The 15912-nt window shown below is 46.5% G+C and overlaps 1 protein-coding gene across 1 annotated transcript; it reads left to right on the top strand.

The window, feature by feature from the left end:
• Positions 1 to 2558: 2558 nt before the first annotated feature.
• ORAI2 (ORAI calcium release-activated calcium modulator 2) lies at positions 2559 to 13595 on the top strand. The gene is made up of 3 exons (XM_077836779.1): positions 2559 to 2641; positions 7696 to 7936; positions 13050 to 13595. The coding sequence occupies exons 2-3, from the start codon at positions 7709 to 7711 to the stop codon at positions 13593 to 13595; spliced, it is 774 nt and encodes a 257-aa protein (XP_077692905.1). The 5' UTR covers positions 2559 to 2641; positions 7696 to 7708.
• Positions 13596 to 15912: the final 2317 nt, after the last annotated feature.

The following is a 15912-nucleotide window of genomic DNA, read 5'->3' on the forward strand; positions in this document are numbered from 1 at the left end:
GAGGAGAGGAGTATGAGTCTCATGAATAACTGTACCCTGAGGCATTGCTTCTCTTCTGAGCTGTCATGTTGCTGGGCTGAATGAAATGAACGGGGTTTTTCATTAATTAAAGGCATGTGTGTCACCTGAGAACTCCTGTCTGAATGGTGAAGATGGACTTGTGTCTATCCCACTACATTAGGGTTCAACTGCATTCAAGCTATGCTGCCTGGTTCTGTCACCTTTTGATTCCCTTAATGGCCTATAGTGAATTGTGTATACACACATCTCCTTCCAAGAACATTAAGCGTGTGTGTGAAACTCAAAGGACTGAAGATGCACAACTGAAGGTGAAATGTGTCCTGCTGTCTCCATCGTTGGCAGTCTTTTGGAGAGCTGAATGTGTGTGTGTGCCATTTCAAGCCATGTTTGGTGTGTGTTGCAAGAAATCCTGCAAGGAACTGTATAAGCTGCTTTAGGGATATGTTTCAAGGGTGTCTCTTACAGGACACAGACATTGTACAGTAAGTATCTATGCAGTATGTCTGCCCCCTGAACGCTAAGAGCACAGTCTGCTGTGGTGATCGTATAAAGGAAAATTAGTATTGTTATCCTCCTCATACAGAAAGGAAAACTGAAGTACAGCAGGGGAAGTGGCTTTTTCTGGGTCCTGTGAAAAATCGGTGGCAGAAACCCAGCTCTCTGGATTTCTAGTCCAAGGCAGTCCCAAATGAGGATTTGTAAAATAAAGGCTACAATGGTAAAACTGAGCAACTTTCAGCATCTCACCTTGAATGAATGTAAAAATTCAACCTAAATAGTGAAAAGTAAATTAAAATACATATTTATATTATTGTAGGGCTAGGAATTATTTGGATTGGTGCTATCCCTTTAATTGGCTTTTGCTGTGTGTTTTCTCTTCTCTCTCCCCCCCCCCCCCAAAGAAAATATGACTTTGACTTTGGGGGTCAAGCTGCCCCATTGTGCTACTTTTTCCAGGTAACTTCTGGTATGGAATGTGAATTTTCCTGCATCTCCTTTTTAAGTAAAGAACTACTCCTGCCTCTTCCCTGCAACACAATTCTCATCCCTGCTCCCTCCTACACGATTTCCAGCAGAGTCTGTAGACAGAAGGTGCAACCCAGGGCGCCGTGCTCTGCCTTTGTTTCTAATGTACAAAGGGATACTTTCCTGTACTGCAGCCAAAGGTGGAGGTTACTGCCTTTGAGTTCATCTCAGCGGGACAAAAAGGGATGTTTTGTAAGGCAGAGGGATGATTGCTGGGGTGCATAATTATTTATTCTACAATAAAGCAACCGGGGTGGTTCTTTCCATTCTATTGAGTCCCTCTTGGCCTCGGTGCAAAGAATAGTGGTTACGTCAGAATAGGCTTGTGATGAAATTTTGATGCAACAGATTTGTGTCTTTTGATCTTCAAAAAAGCCTCCTTCAACGATTGTAGGCCCTGCAAACATGATTATCCGCTTGGTTGCTCCTGGGTCATTGGCTCTATCTGTGCTTGTATATAGCATGGCGCTGCAGCAGCCCAGTGCACTTCTCGATCTGATCCTTGTAAAACACACAGGGTGTGGGCCTGGCCGTGTGGGGCCACTCCGTTCTCACCCCTGTAGCGCTCTGCAGGCAAGGGGCTATGCCTGCAGGGTGCTGGGCCCTGGGGGGCGAGGGTGTCTGCCCCTTGCAAGGTTGGGGAGATTGCCTACTTGTTGGGATTTCCCTGGAGAGTGGGGATGAATAGCGCCAACCCTGCAGTCCCCTTCCTAGCTCTGGGAGCGCGGGTGTTACACAATCCCCTAGCAGAGAGGTACCCCAGCGTGTGTGGCAGCTGTGGCACCCAGGGCCAGCACTGCAGGGTAGGGGGGACCCTCTGCACACTTCCTGCCCCATCCACTCCTGCCCCCCTGTGGGGTGAGCCCCCAGACTCCCCCTGGCCCCCAAGAGAAAACCCCAGATTCCCTTGGCCTCCTCTATGGGGGTGAGCCCCAGACTCTCCCCTGGCCCCCGAGAGAAAACCCCAGATTCCCTTGGCCCCCTCTATGGGGGTGAGCCCCAGACTCTCCCCAGCCCCCTCTATGGGGGTGAGCCCCAGACTCTCCCCTGGCCCCCGAGAGAAAACCCCAGATTCCCTGGGCCCCCTCTATGGGGGTGAGCCCCAGACTCTCCCCAGCCCCCTCTATGGGGGTGAGCCCCAGACTCTCCCCTGGCCCCCGAGAGAAAACCCCAGATTCCCTTGGCCCCCTTTATGGGGGTGAGCCCCAGACTCTCCCCAGCTCCCTCTATGGGGGTGAGCCCCAGACTCCCCTTGGCCCCCTTGTGGGATGAGCCCCAGACTCCCCCTGCCCCCCCCCTCCCAGAGAGAAAACCCTAGACTCTCCCGGCCCCTCTATGGGGCTGAGCCCCGGACTCCCCCTGCCATCCTCATGCGTGGGAGGGGGGTGAGCCGCAGGCCCCGCCCATTGCGCCCCCACCCCGTCTGGAGCTGGGCGGCTCCGGTCACGTGGTGCGGGAGTCCCCGGGTCACGTGGCGGCGGGGGTCCGGCGTTGCCTTGGCAGCGGCGGCGGCGGCTCGGGCTCGTTGGCGGCGGCTCCAGCGCGGTCCGCGGGGCTGAGCGGACCCGCCCGGGCACTGCCCCCGCCGCGGCGCGTGAGTGACGGGCTCGCCCGGGGATGGCTATGGCCCCCCCGGGGGGAGGGGGCGCGCGGGCTATGGGCCCCCCCGGGCTGCCGCGCCTGCTCTGCCGCCAGTGGCAGGGAGCCGCGGGCACGGCCCCTGGGGGGGGCCCGGGCTGAGGAGGGCGCCGGTGTCTCGCCCCCCCCCGCCCCCGCCTTGTCACGGGGGCTTGGCCTGTGGTCTGTGGCTGTAGCCCCCCCTTCGGGTCCCAGTGCCATGGGGGGGCTAGGCCAAGCCCCGGCCCCGGCTGGAGCGGTGTGTACCGCGGGGGGGCTGAGAGCCACTGACCCAAACTGCCAACCCGGCGTGTGGTGGAAACCGCTTCAAGCCGGGGGGTGCGGCGCCCCCCCCCCCCGGGCCCAGCGCCGGGGCCGGGCCCACGCCGGTCTTGGGGCCGGGGGCGGAACCAGGCCAGGGTCCCGAAATCCCCGCCCCGGGGATGGAGCCACGCCGGCGTCGGGAGGCTGAGCGCGGCCCCCTGGAGCCCTGTGCCGAGGCCGCTGGTGGCGCGGCGGCGGTGAGATGCGAGAGGGACACGCACCCGTCGGCCGGAGTGGTGGGGTCTCCTCCTCCTGCCTTGGCTGCGAAAGCCCCTGGGCGTGCGTGTAAAATTGTGTTGTAGGCCGCTGAGATCGGAGGCACGGCAGAGGCTTTCCCTGCGATATTTGCTGCTGTGGGGGCCGGTGATGAGACAGAGTGAGATCAAAACCAGCATTAACCGGCACCGGCAAAAAGCTTTCCATCTTCCACACGGTGTGCTGGCCTGAAATGTAGCCGGGACAAGTGCATCTCTGTTGTAGCTCCACTAAAGTCAGAAAAGCTACCCCAGGAACGAACGTAGCCCCTGTGTTCGCAGTGTTGTCTGGACCTGTCGGTTCTAGGACATGAAAGAGACAAGGTAGGTGAGGGAATATCTTTTATTGGTCCAATAAAAGGTATAACCTCACCTACTCTCTCTCCCTTGGCCCAGTTTGACTATTACCGTGGTTCTCAACCAGGGGTCCGGGGCCCCCTGTGGGGCCGCGAGCAGGCTTCAGGGGGGCCGCCAAGCAGGGCCAGCATTAGACTCGCTGGGGTCCAGAGCGGAAAGCTGAAGCCCCGCTGCATGAGTCTGAAGCCCGGGGCCCTATCATCCAGGGTTGAAGCTGAAGCCTGAGCAATGTAGCTTCATGGGGGCCTCCGGTGGCGTGGAGCCCCAGGCAGTTGCCCTGTTTGCTACTCGTTAATGCCAGCCCTGACTTCTATATGCAGAAAAACACAGCTGTGGCACAGGTGGGCTGTGGAGTTTTTATATCCTGTTGGGAGGGGCCTCAGAAAGAAAAAGATTGAGAACCCCTGGACTATTAGACTGTGGAAGAGTCTCCTTATGGAATTGTGGCTGTCTTGTCACTTGGTCCAAAACTCGGCGTGACATAGTGCTGGTGAATAGACTTTGGAGAGCACTACTACGCTGCCTTGATAATAGTGCTCTTCCACATCTGCCCTAACTTCCATTTCTTTTCCAGTCTATGAGAGGCAACAGCTGGTGGTCCTGCCCCTATCATATTGCAAGGCGGGAGACCAGGATTCCTTGAATAATTCGGCCTCTCTACTCAGATGCCTGGCCAGTGATTACGGTGCAGTAAAACTGTTCTGTTAAAGACACCATCCATACAGGAATCTCCTTCTGGGTCTCCTGTCTCAGCCCTCAGAACCATCCAGTCATTTCCCACTGCAGTCAGCAGAGGTGCTCCCACCAACTTTTTTGTTGCTTATCTGGCATTGGCCTTTTCTTATTTTGCTTGTTGCAGTGTTGTTCACATTTATTTTAGGATATCTGTCCAGCGACTTGCACTCAGAGTCACAATCCTGTACTAATGGAATTTTTTTGAAAAGGGAAGATTATTCACCTGTGAATCTGCTTCTTGAAAATATCATGCCGGAGCCTCCTTTTCCTTCTTTGTTTGCAGGAATGTTTTTCAGGTGGTGTCATTTTGTTCTGGTTTTTATAGACATTTTATTTGATTTCTGAATGGGAATAAATTGAGAGGTCTTGCTTCCCACACAGGTCAGGGACTGAGTCGGAATACCCCAAGGGCTAAGGCTGTAGCTGCTGGTACAAGCTGACCAGGAGGAGGGTCGTGCACTCTAACTATTACTGTGTCAGAGGGCCAAAATCTGAAAGAATTTGCAGAGCACAAGACTCCAGAGTGAGAATCCTCTGTCACTGTATCTGCAAAATAGTAGAAATTGCTGATGAGCAACTTTCCTTTGTTTGCCACAGCAACTTACTCTATTGCTGGTTCACCATGGCATGTAGAAGTAACATCCCTTTTAAAATAGTATATGGAACGAAGACGGTTTCTACATAGTGTTGGCACTTGAGTGACATTTACCTCCATCACTGCTTGAAACCCTGGGGGAAATACTGGTTTATTAGTTATGTTTGTAGTCTCCATTTGTACTGCATGGGTATGAATAAAAAGTAACTTGTGCCAAACTAAAGGCAAGGTGCTTTTGATCTTGAAGTGTGGTACTGAGATGAATTAGCACCACGTCATGCGTGTTCTTGTGCATGCACCGGTTCCTTCTAGATACGTATAAATATTCATAGCATTAAAATGCTGATGTGGTCCAGTTCTGCAGAGCTCATGTGTGCTCTTCTCATTGAGGTCAGTGGCAGTCTTGTTGGTACAAGGATTGATTGCAGGATCAAGGTCTCTGTTGTTTATCTAAAGCCTCCTAATTAGGATATGAGTTTCAAACTTGTGCCAGAGTTCACAAACCCTGCTCAGTTAAATTCTACTATATGTCCATGAGTAACACTGTGATCATAACCCAAGAGGTTGCCTTTTAAATAACAATAAGGTTAACTCATAGTTTTAATGGAGGTGATATCTGGGTCATGGCCAGTGTTGTATGTGGTCAGTTGAAATAGTCTTGTTGATTTAACTTGGTTTTCATACAGTTGGTTGAATCTGACGATGTTTGCACATTTATGAAACTACATAGTTCAGAAGTAAAACCTGATTGATTTTCCCTTTAAGAGTCATGTCTTTTCCTTCCCTAAGCGAGGCTGATGGATGTAAAGAAGCACAAATATTGGTCACAAATGTTGGCTGTTAAGCATGGAATGGGGTGAGTGGGTTAGGAAATGCACAGCTGTCCCTTTCAAGGTGCCAGCCAGTTCAATTGCATTACATTATATGCCATCCAGCTCCTTTTGTATTTTTGCAATCTCAACTGAGGGGACGAAGCTGAACCCATGTAAAATGAATTGTGATCCGTGATGTGATTGTTACAGTTCAGGGCAACTGCACCTGTATTCTCCCTCTATGGTCCAGTAGTGGGACCCATTTTTAGGCTTCCAGCTCCCACTTGTTACCTCTCTTGAGTAGAGACCCACTTCCCTTTCCCATGTGACTGGGGTTTTCCCCAGGCTGCACGGTTCCCTGCCTGCATTGTGGTATTCTCAGCAAACCAGACTTCCTAAACAGGCCCACATCTGTACTTTACTTTCTCTTCGAAGGCTTATGACCAACTTAACTGTCAGCAGTTATGTTACCACGCAGCTATTTGTAAGCAAGCACATTTATTCTTAAGGTGTAGGCATTACAGTGAAAACATATTAAAACAACAAAAGAACCTACACACATGCTAATAAGCTTATACACCAGAGCCTACAACCCCCACCTCCTCCCCAAACTCCAGCAAGGACTTTGGTAGGAGTCAGTCCTTCAAAACCTGCACAGGGGATTTTCTGTGGTTACAAGTCCATACAAGTCTTAGCTCAGAATAGGTTAGTCTTTCCTTTATACAGCTTGGGCCTTTGACCTTGTGACTCCAGGATAGGTAATCAGGAGACGATGGTCCTTCCTTCAGGGTGTAGCTTCAAAAGGCTGGACTTTTGCAAAACTGGAAGTGGGAATTTGCATTTGCCTCCCCCTAGAGCAGTGGTTCTCAAACTTTTGTACTGGTGACCCCTTTCACATAGCAAGCCTCTGAGTGCGACCCCCTAATAAATTAAAAACACTTTTAAAATATATTTAACACCATTATAAATGCTGGAGGCAAAGCGGGGTTTGGGGTGGAGGCTGACAGCTCGCGACCCCTCCCCCCCATGTAATAACCTTGCGATCCCCTGAGGGGTCCCGACCTCCAGTTTGAGAACCCCTGCCCTAGAGATTCCCCAGTTTGTTCAAAAGTCCATTTTTGTGTGGCCCATTGTTCAAAATAGTCCTTTGAAGTTCATAAAACTTCTCAGGTTCAAATCCCATCTTCCCCCCTAAGGATACTACATACAATCCCAGCCACATTAATACATAACATTTGCCTTTGATACAATGAACTCCAAAGCTACTTAAATTTAATTCAGTAAGGTTTTTCAAAGATACTGCAGGAAATTGCCATCTCTTTCAGGGTGATTTAATTGAAAATGGTTCAATTTAGAAAATAATTAAAATTGACACACTGAGTACAGTAGCCGATATTACAGTAGTGCTTTAATAAGAAGCTTTTGAGACACACCCATGATGCAGCATGGAATTAAACTGTGTCACTTTGGAAACAAAGTAGAAAGAACAAGCAAGATTTAGATTTAAGATGGTTGCCCTTATTTTTTCAAACAAGCAAACGAGGATGGAGAGGGAGGGGCAGAATTAAGCAAGGGTTTAAAGTTGAAATGCAAACTGGCCGCAGCCTAGAGATACAAAGTTCATCTGTCACCAGCCCATCCTGAGCTCATGCTGAAAGTAGTTCATGGTCTTACTTATGTAGTCTTTCCCCTTGTAACTCCCAAAGGCATTCACAGCAGTTACAGATGAGCAGGGAGTAGAGAGTAGAGATGCTCTATATGTCATGCAATCTAGTTTACATCTATCTCCCGAGGGTACTTTTTTTAATGCAGCTTTTTACTGCATTCCTATCCATATGTCTTATACAAATCAGGCTAATAAAACAGTCTCTGGGATTGCCTTTTCCTGTGCAATAGTTCATACTTGTTCTTTCTGTTACTGCTATCCTGATGTGAAAATATTTTATTTCTCTAGCATTGCTTTCATCATGAGTTCCGAGTTAAATGTCCCGGCGGATCCTGCCACTCCTGCTTGCGGCTCTGAACCTGGCACAAAGGGCATGGATTATCGGGACTGGGTCCGACGTAGCTATCTGGAATTGGTCACTTCAAATCATCACTCTGTTCAGGCTCTCGCATGGAGAAAACTGTATCTGAGCCGAGCCAAGCTCAAAGCTTCCAGCAGAACGTCTGCTTTGCTCTCTGGATTTGCTATGGTATATTTTTCTATTTGCTGGATTGTGAAATGATGAGTTGTGTAAAATCTTCCTCTGTTAATAGGGGTTGTTTTCTGTACATAGAGCAGGACATTCTATCATTTCCTTATTAGGTGGTAAGGAATCTGAGTGTGTGCATTTTTGTTTGGCTGCTGTTGAAAAGTTTTAACACAGAGAGCAGCTCTCTCAAGACACTTGTTGCAGTGCTGTGATATCCGCTACCTAGAAATAGTCTCAGGGAGCCCCAAAACCCATGCCCCAAAGTATCGGCTGACCTGTTAGTAACTGGCAGCCAGCAAGAGTCTTTGGCATAAACAGAACACTTGCATAAGATGATGAAGTGATGAACCTCCCCCTTATCTAACCTCTGGATCTCACTCATTGGTGGACGGAATTAAAACTCCTATCCGTATGCATGCACAGCAGATATGTGTGGTAGTAAGGAGGTGGAGGAATAAACACTGCTCAAGAAAATGCAGACCTGGTATTAGGGTTTTTTTGGTTCGTGAGGGCTTGTTCTTTTCATATGTCCATGTAAAGAGGAGTGTTGTGTGAGTGAGGGGGGTATGAAGGGATTTCAGGAGTGAAGAGAGAGAGAGACAAGATCCGTAGAAAATGTTTGGTTTGCTTATAATTTTTTAGTTTAAACACTGACAATTTTTTCTCTGGGTTGCAGGGGATTTTTCTGGATGTGGGGGGAAGGAGTGGGGGTTATATTTCCTTTTGTCTTTTTGTGGTTCACCCCCTCCCTGCCAATATTTTTTTCTTTTTGGGTATAGTATGTGTATTCACAAAATATAGTAATGTACAGTAGAACCTCTATTTGACAGACTAAATGGGGATTGAGGAGTTCATAAAATGAAAGTTCATAAACTGAACATCTCAAAATTACGATAGATAAGTTGTACAACAAATAAGTTGTACATAAGCTGCAGTTTGGTGTACTGCATCCCTTTCTTCTGGTCCTTCAAACCACTGCAAAGCCCTTTCCAATGCATTAAAGGCATCAGAATATGAAGGAATGTCAACTTGTTCTTCATTGACATCACTTTTGTTATGTGTGGGTTCTTTTTTTTTTTTTTAATTTCCTCCCCACCCTTACAGGGTCAGGAAAAATGGTTCGTATAGTTGGTGGTTCATAAGATTGGTGTTCATAAAATCAAGGTTCTACTATATGTCCGGTTGTAACTTCTTTTGTATTCTGAAGTAGCAGATGGAAACTTCTAACTGGAAAAAGTTGCAGATCCCTGATCCAATGTATTTTTGTTCGATCCTCCAGCATAGCAGCTTTCTTGATGTTAGGCCCTGTCTACAGTAGGCACGCTTTGCCAGCATAGGAATAGCAGTATACTATTACCAGCCAAGCACGTCTAATGTGGACACAGATTATACTGGCAAAACTGTACTTGTACCTGTATAGAAAAACCACTCCCACAAGCGAAACAAGCTATGCTGCAAAAAGCACAGTTTTGAGGGTATAGTTGTGTTTGTGCTAAGAACTTCTGATAGCATAGCTCTGTCAGTCATGTGTGAAGAGGTGTATTCCCTTACTGACAGAGATATGCTGGTAGAAGTCTGTAGTGTAGCCAGGGCCATCCCTAGGGTGGTGCGGGGCCTGGGACAAATCAGGCCCTGCGGGCTGGGGGGCCCCACTCTGCATTGGCGGCTGGGATGGATCCGGCCTGGTGCTGAGTTGCCTGCTTCTGCTGACAGTTGCTAGCGCCTACCTCAGGACTATTGTTGGCCATAGTGCCAGGGTGGCTCAGGGCTCCTGCCGGGGCCGGGGACTTGCAAAGCCCCAGTCGTGCAGGGTGGCCTCAGAGCCCTGGTTGCGTAGGGTGGCAGCTGAGGCCCGGGTCGTGCGGGGCAGCAGCTGGGAGCCTGGGGGTGCTGCAGCCCTGCCCTCACCTCTAGTTCCCATGCCTATGTCTTCCGGGATCAACCGCACTGGCCCGTGGGGTCCCCCAAAGCGCGGGGCCCGGAGCAGTTGCCCCGATTTGCCCTACCCAAGGGATGGCTCTGAGTGTAAAAATCAATAGTTAATAAGTTGGTTATTAGAACATAAGAACGGCTGTACTGGGTCTAGCCCAGTATCCTGTCTTCTGACAGTGGCCAGTATCAGGTGCTTCAGAGGGAATGAATGGACAGGGAATATATCGAGTGATCCAGCCCCTGTTGTCCCCAGCATCTGTCAGACGTTTAGGGACACCCAGAGCCTGGGGTTGCATCCCTGGCCCTCTTGGCTGATAGCCATTGATGGACTTATCCTCCATGAACTTATCTCATTCTCTTTTGAACCCAGTTATGAAGTCCAAAAGTATAATGTCCCCTGGCAATGAGTTCCACTAGTGGACTGTGCATTGTGTGAAGAAGTACTTCTTTTTATTTGTTTTAAAGCTGCTGCCTATTAATTTCATTGGGTGACACCTAGTTCTTGCTATGTGATAGCGTGAATTATACTTTTCTACGGGGTGCTGATGCTGGGGGTGCAGCAGCACCCCTTATCTTGAAGTAGTAATAACAACCAAATATGTGGTTTCTGCTTTCAGCACCTCCACTATAGAAATTGTCCCAGCACCCTTGCTTCTCTATTGACTTTCTCCACACCATTCAAGATTTTATAGATGTCTATCCTAGCCCTTCCTAGTTGTCTCTTTTCTAAGACTCACAGTCCCCATCTTTTAATTTTTCCGCATATGGAAGGTGTTCCATACCCCTCATCATTTTTGTTGCCCTTCTTTGTATTTTTTCCAATTCTAATACATATTTTTGAGATGAATACTTGGGTGAATACCATCTGGTCCTGGTGACTAATTTATCAATTTGTTCCAAAACCTCCTTTGCTGACAGGTCAGTCTGGGACAGCATCTCAGATTTGTCACTTTGAAGGACTGGCTCAGGTATGGGAATCTCCCACACATCTGCTGTAGTGAAGACTGATGCAAAGAATTAATTTAACTTCTCTGCAATAGTCATGTCTTCCTTCAGTGCTCCTTTAGTACCTCCATCGTCCAGTGCCCCACTGACTGCTTGGCAGGCTTCCTCCTTCTGATGTACTTAAACATTTTTTTCACTGTTAGTTTTTGTGTCTTTAGGTAGTTGCCCTTCAAATTCTTTCATGGCCTGTCTTATTTTATTTTAAAATATATTTTGCTTGCCTGTACTTTTGCATGTGACTTGCCAGAGTTTATGCTCCTTTCTGTTTTCCTTACAAGAATTTTACTATTAGGCCCTATTAGAATCTATAGGTAAAATCTGCTTCCTTTTAGTAGTATTTAGCAAAATTGTTGTATGTCTTTAGAGAGAGCATTTTGTATTAAAAACAGTGTCACTATCCTAACTCTAATGCATTCTGCAACTTGATCTAGGCAAATGGACCTTCTATGTTCCCGTGGAGTGTCACTGAAGTCCACGGAACTGCTCTTGGGCTTAGGGTCTACCCACTTAGATCCGTTTGCAGGGTCGGAAATCAAGGTGGTCACTTTAAAAACAAAACACTACTTCTAAACTCACTGAACACAAACAGCAATGGGAAGTTCTTAGCAAATATACAGTATAAACCAGCTGACTTCTATTCATGGCATATTCGCAAGGTGTTTAGATGTCTGCTAAAATTATCCACTTCACTTCATGCTATTGGATCTGTCTCAGAAGGATTCTTGCTCCTGTTGGATTTTTTTTCAGTGCAACTGTTGAGAACTTCAGAGCTGACTCCAAGGAGCTCTGGTGGTTTGCGTATATTTTTTTTAAAATGAAAAGAAAATAGACCAAAATGACTTTCATTTTGGATGACGTGCGATTACATTCAAAGAAGTGGGATCTCTGGTCTTGGGTATTACTTGCAATATGTTTTCTTCATAAACCTAACTTTCAGAATATAGGGATTCCTTTAATTTGTGCAAATTTGTTACTAATTTTTCTCCAGCTGATAGAATCGGGCATCCCAGTTAACGACCCTGGTATCATTTGCAGCCAATTTATTTCTGCTGCAATAATTTGGAAGGCAAATACTTATTAAACAGGCTGTGTACTCTGTCGTAAGAGAGGCAACAATCTGGCTATTGAAGGAAATAAAATGTATTCCAAAGTCGTACTTTATTTACATATACATAAGTCCAAGGTACTGTAGTATGGGACTAGGATTCAGCTCTTTTCAGCATTCTGTTTCTGCTTCCAATTCAACACAGATCAGTAGTGGCTGAAAATTGTTACCAGCTGATGGCTGTTTAATGATCTGTGTGAAACGAGCTGCTGGGTCTGGGTCCCATTCCTATTGGGCAGGCATCCCATCACACAAACCATCATCACTAGTTGGTGCTCTTATTGGCTGTCTTAGCAGAGAAGCCAAAGACAGAATAGGCAGGAAGACAGCTCCTCTTTTTCCTGTAGGTATAGTCCCTCTAGGTCTAGTTTGAGGCATCTTGTCAGGGCAGGTAGGGAAGGTCTGCATTGTCACTGCACCTGTCCTGTGACCACTGCAAACAGAGGGCTTCCAGTCCCTGTGCTCTCAGTCTAGCACTTCTCAGAAGCACTACATTCACTTTAAGAAGGAGGATCTTCAGAAATCCCCTTAATCATTTTCCTGGCTGAGCTAACAGCTGCTTCTGCACTCAGACTTCTTGGCTTGTTGTCAAATTGCTCTGAGGTGGGTTTTTTTCCAAATTGTCCAGTTTTTTTCCCCCTCCTGTAGATCTGTTGGCCTGACTATTTGCAGAGGCTGCACAGCCATGTGCCTGACAGTAACACATTTGTGTTTAGAGTTACCATCAACATCTTGCCTCACAGCATCAGTCCTAGCCCCATTTTGTTTGATGCTGTTCATATGGGTCACAGTTTAAGGGAGAGTTTGCTTAAAAAAAAAACCCCTGCAATGTTGAAATAATTTCCTGTGGGCTTGGATGTAACTTTGTGTGTAAGTCTTGAGAAGGGGAAAGATACAGACTGTTCATGCACCTTCAGAAAAAAGAAATAATCCATTTAAGCCCCAATTCAGGAAAGCACTTAAGCATGTGCTTAAGCACTCTGAATAATGATGCTTTCCTGAACTGGAGCCTTGAAAAGTGAAATATGGGAATTCTAGAAACTGACCATCTTTTTTTTTTTCCCCCCCCAGGTTGCCATGGTTGAGGTGCAACTAGAGATGCAGTATAAGTACCCCCAAATGCTGCTGATTGCGTTCAGTGCCTGCACAACAGTGCTGGTAGCAGTTCATCTCTTCGCCCTTCTCATCAGCACCTGTATACTACCTAACGTGGAAGCGGTGAGTAACATACACAACCTGAACTCCATCAGTGAATCCCCACATGAACGCATGCACGTCTACATAGAGCTGGCCTGGGGTTTCTCCACAGTCTTGGGAATCCTTCTTTTCCTTGCTGAGGTGGTGCTTCTGTGCTGGATAAAATTTCTGCCTGTGGACTCCATTATGAAAAACGAGACTGCTGTCATGCAAAAGCCCAGTGGCCATGTGGGCTGGCAAGCAGCCCTGGTCTCCACCATCATCATGGTTCCAGTGGGTCTGATTTTTGTTGTCTTCACCATTCACTTCTACCGTTCTCTGGTGCGGCACAAAACGGAGCGACATAACCGGGAGATTGAAGAGCTTCACAAACTGAAAGTGCAATTAGATGGACATGACAGAGGGTTGCAGGTAGTGTGACAGAGGAACAGGGATCTGTTTCAAAGCAAATCATTTTGCTGAGGCTAAGAGCAAAATAAACATTTTGCTAACAGGAGCAACCAAAACCAATGATGGATTATATGGGGGTATAACAATCTAAAATGCGAATTGCATGATTTATAGGGCAATGGGTTCTAGTTCTTCCCCAAACTAATGGGGTCTCTGGCCTATTTCTGGTCCCACACAATTGTGTACTTAAGTTGATACTGCCACACAGTTAAAGCCCAAAACTTCATCTACTTTAACATTATGTTCTGGAGGGTGATTTCCAAAGTGTTCTATTTTAACAATGCAACCTTCTTTTGCCAAGAGTGAAATTACTTGATACTTCAAAAAAAAGCCACTGTTTTTGTAGGACCTGTTTGTTTAGGTTATTTTTAAGTGCCAGGGCTCCCTTGCTGGTTGTGCAGCAGCAAACTGACAAAGATTGTTTCCAGGGTTGAGGTGATAAATAGTGCTATCTAGTACAAATCTGAGGACATTCTGAAAGCACTGCCGAACATGGGGTGTTTGTCATCTTTATTATAGAATGGGTGTTACAGAAACAGGTCCCTAGAATGATGCAAGACGTTAGAAATCAGCAGTCTTAGTACATATGTCCTCCTTTTGCTATCCTCTCTTGCTAGTACCTAACCCTGCTTTAGAACGGGGGGAGAGAATTTCAGACTGGCAGGAGGCTGGGAAGCTCTGTTTTGCCTGCTTCAGTAGTGTCCATTCTTTTCCAATGAATGCACACCAAGATCTTCTAATGTTACTGATCATGAAAGTTTGTGTGTCCAGGGAAGGCTTATAAGTATTTTCATTTTAACAACAAAGACATTGTTAAAGCAGGAAACTAACTGGGAATTTAAAAAGGCCTAGCATAGAATTTCAAAGGACTAGAAAAGCAGATTTAAAGGGGTGAGGAAAGATAGCACACCACTGAAATCTGTCACTGTGTTTTCTTCATTTGCTTTGTATATACCAGAATAATTCGTGTTTTGCTGGCTTGGTTTGCCACATAGGGCTCAGCGTCCAGATCCCGTGCTTTTCCCTTGTTCTTTGTGCTAGTTGTGCCTGAGAGCTCTCAGCATTCTTACCCCTTAGGGAAGAAAGCCTCTTGCATTTTCTCAAACACCACATACCCCTTGTGGCACATGGAGCTGCATTTTTGCGTTTGGGTTGAGCTGCGTCCAGCCTTTGCCATTCCAAAGGGAAAGCTGCGTGCAGGTAAAGTACGATCACATTTCACTTATTGGCTGTATTTCAGTAGTGGAGGAGGTGATTCTTGTTTGTGCTTATGTAGCTTCGTGAGTGAAACTTGTAAAGCACTGTAGCATCTTTCTGGGTGAAAGTGTAATTAGTTGTGACTTTATTTATAACTACTTCATGGGGAGGCAAAATATTCTTCTGCAATCAGTAGCTTGATTTTAATTTTTAAAGGAAAAGTAACACTTATTTCAGCTACAGAAATATGTAAAAATATTTAAGCAAAATTGTCCTGTCCTGTCTTATCACACTCAGTAATCTGCAGGATGCTGCCAGTGCTCATTTCAGGCCCTATTCCCTTGCATTCGATAATAGTTTTACAATTTCTGCCAGTTCTTGAATAGTTCTAAAATAATTGAAGAAGTTTGTGATGTTCTATTTAATCCCTTCCCTTTAACCAGTGGTATTTAGGAAATATGTCAGTGTACTAAGTATCAATTCCCAGCATGGAGTGTGTGTGAAATGAGTGCAGCAAGATGAGAATGTATCTTTAAATCTCGCTCTCTCTCTTTCTGTCTCTGACAAGTTCCTGGGAAGCCAAATCTAATCCTTTTTCTTCATTTTAATTCAGTCATTCCTGGGCAAGCGGGTTAGCACTCGTCTGTTTTTTCATCAGTTATTCTCACCCTCATCGACACGGGCCATGTTTACACAGGACTACCTACTGCTTTCCAAATACACAATATAAGGACCTTGTTTCTGGAAGGGGTTAGTTTTAAAATTCCTGCTAAAGCTCCTGAATGTAATTTCAGTGACCCTCCATACCAAATGCTACTGCACTTCCTTATATGTAGCACCTCTATCCTAAGGACCCCAACAGGTTTTGAATGTCACACAGTAATCTCTTCTTCCGTTATAGAAATGTAGCCACTATTTGACATTGCACAGATACCCTATGCAAGTTTTAGGATGGAACTTTAATACTGATTGCAGTTGAAATTGCTGGGATAGTTTAAGGAAGTAGAGTATAATTCCCTGATTTGGAGGTTGGCTAGGATATTAGGGTTGAATTCTGTCCCATCTCACCACAGTAAAAATTAGTATTGAC

Source organism: Eretmochelys imbricata, chromosome 17 (assembly GCF_965152235.1).
Source record: "Eretmochelys imbricata isolate rEreImb1 chromosome 17, rEreImb1.hap1, whole genome shotgun sequence".
Classification (NCBI taxonomy): domain Eukaryota; kingdom Metazoa; phylum Chordata; order Testudines; family Cheloniidae; genus Eretmochelys; species Eretmochelys imbricata.

Bases quoted from the DNA above. Each gene is read 5' to 3' on its own strand.
- ORAI2 (XM_077836779.1), top strand. From the start codon at position 7,709: ATGAGTTCCGAGTTAAATGTCCCGGCGGATCCTGCCACTCCTGCTTGC. The intron at 7,937-13,049 runs GTATATTTTTCT...TTCCCCCCCCAG, and splicing joins TGCTCTCTGGATTTGCTATG to GTTGCCATGGTTGAGGTGCA.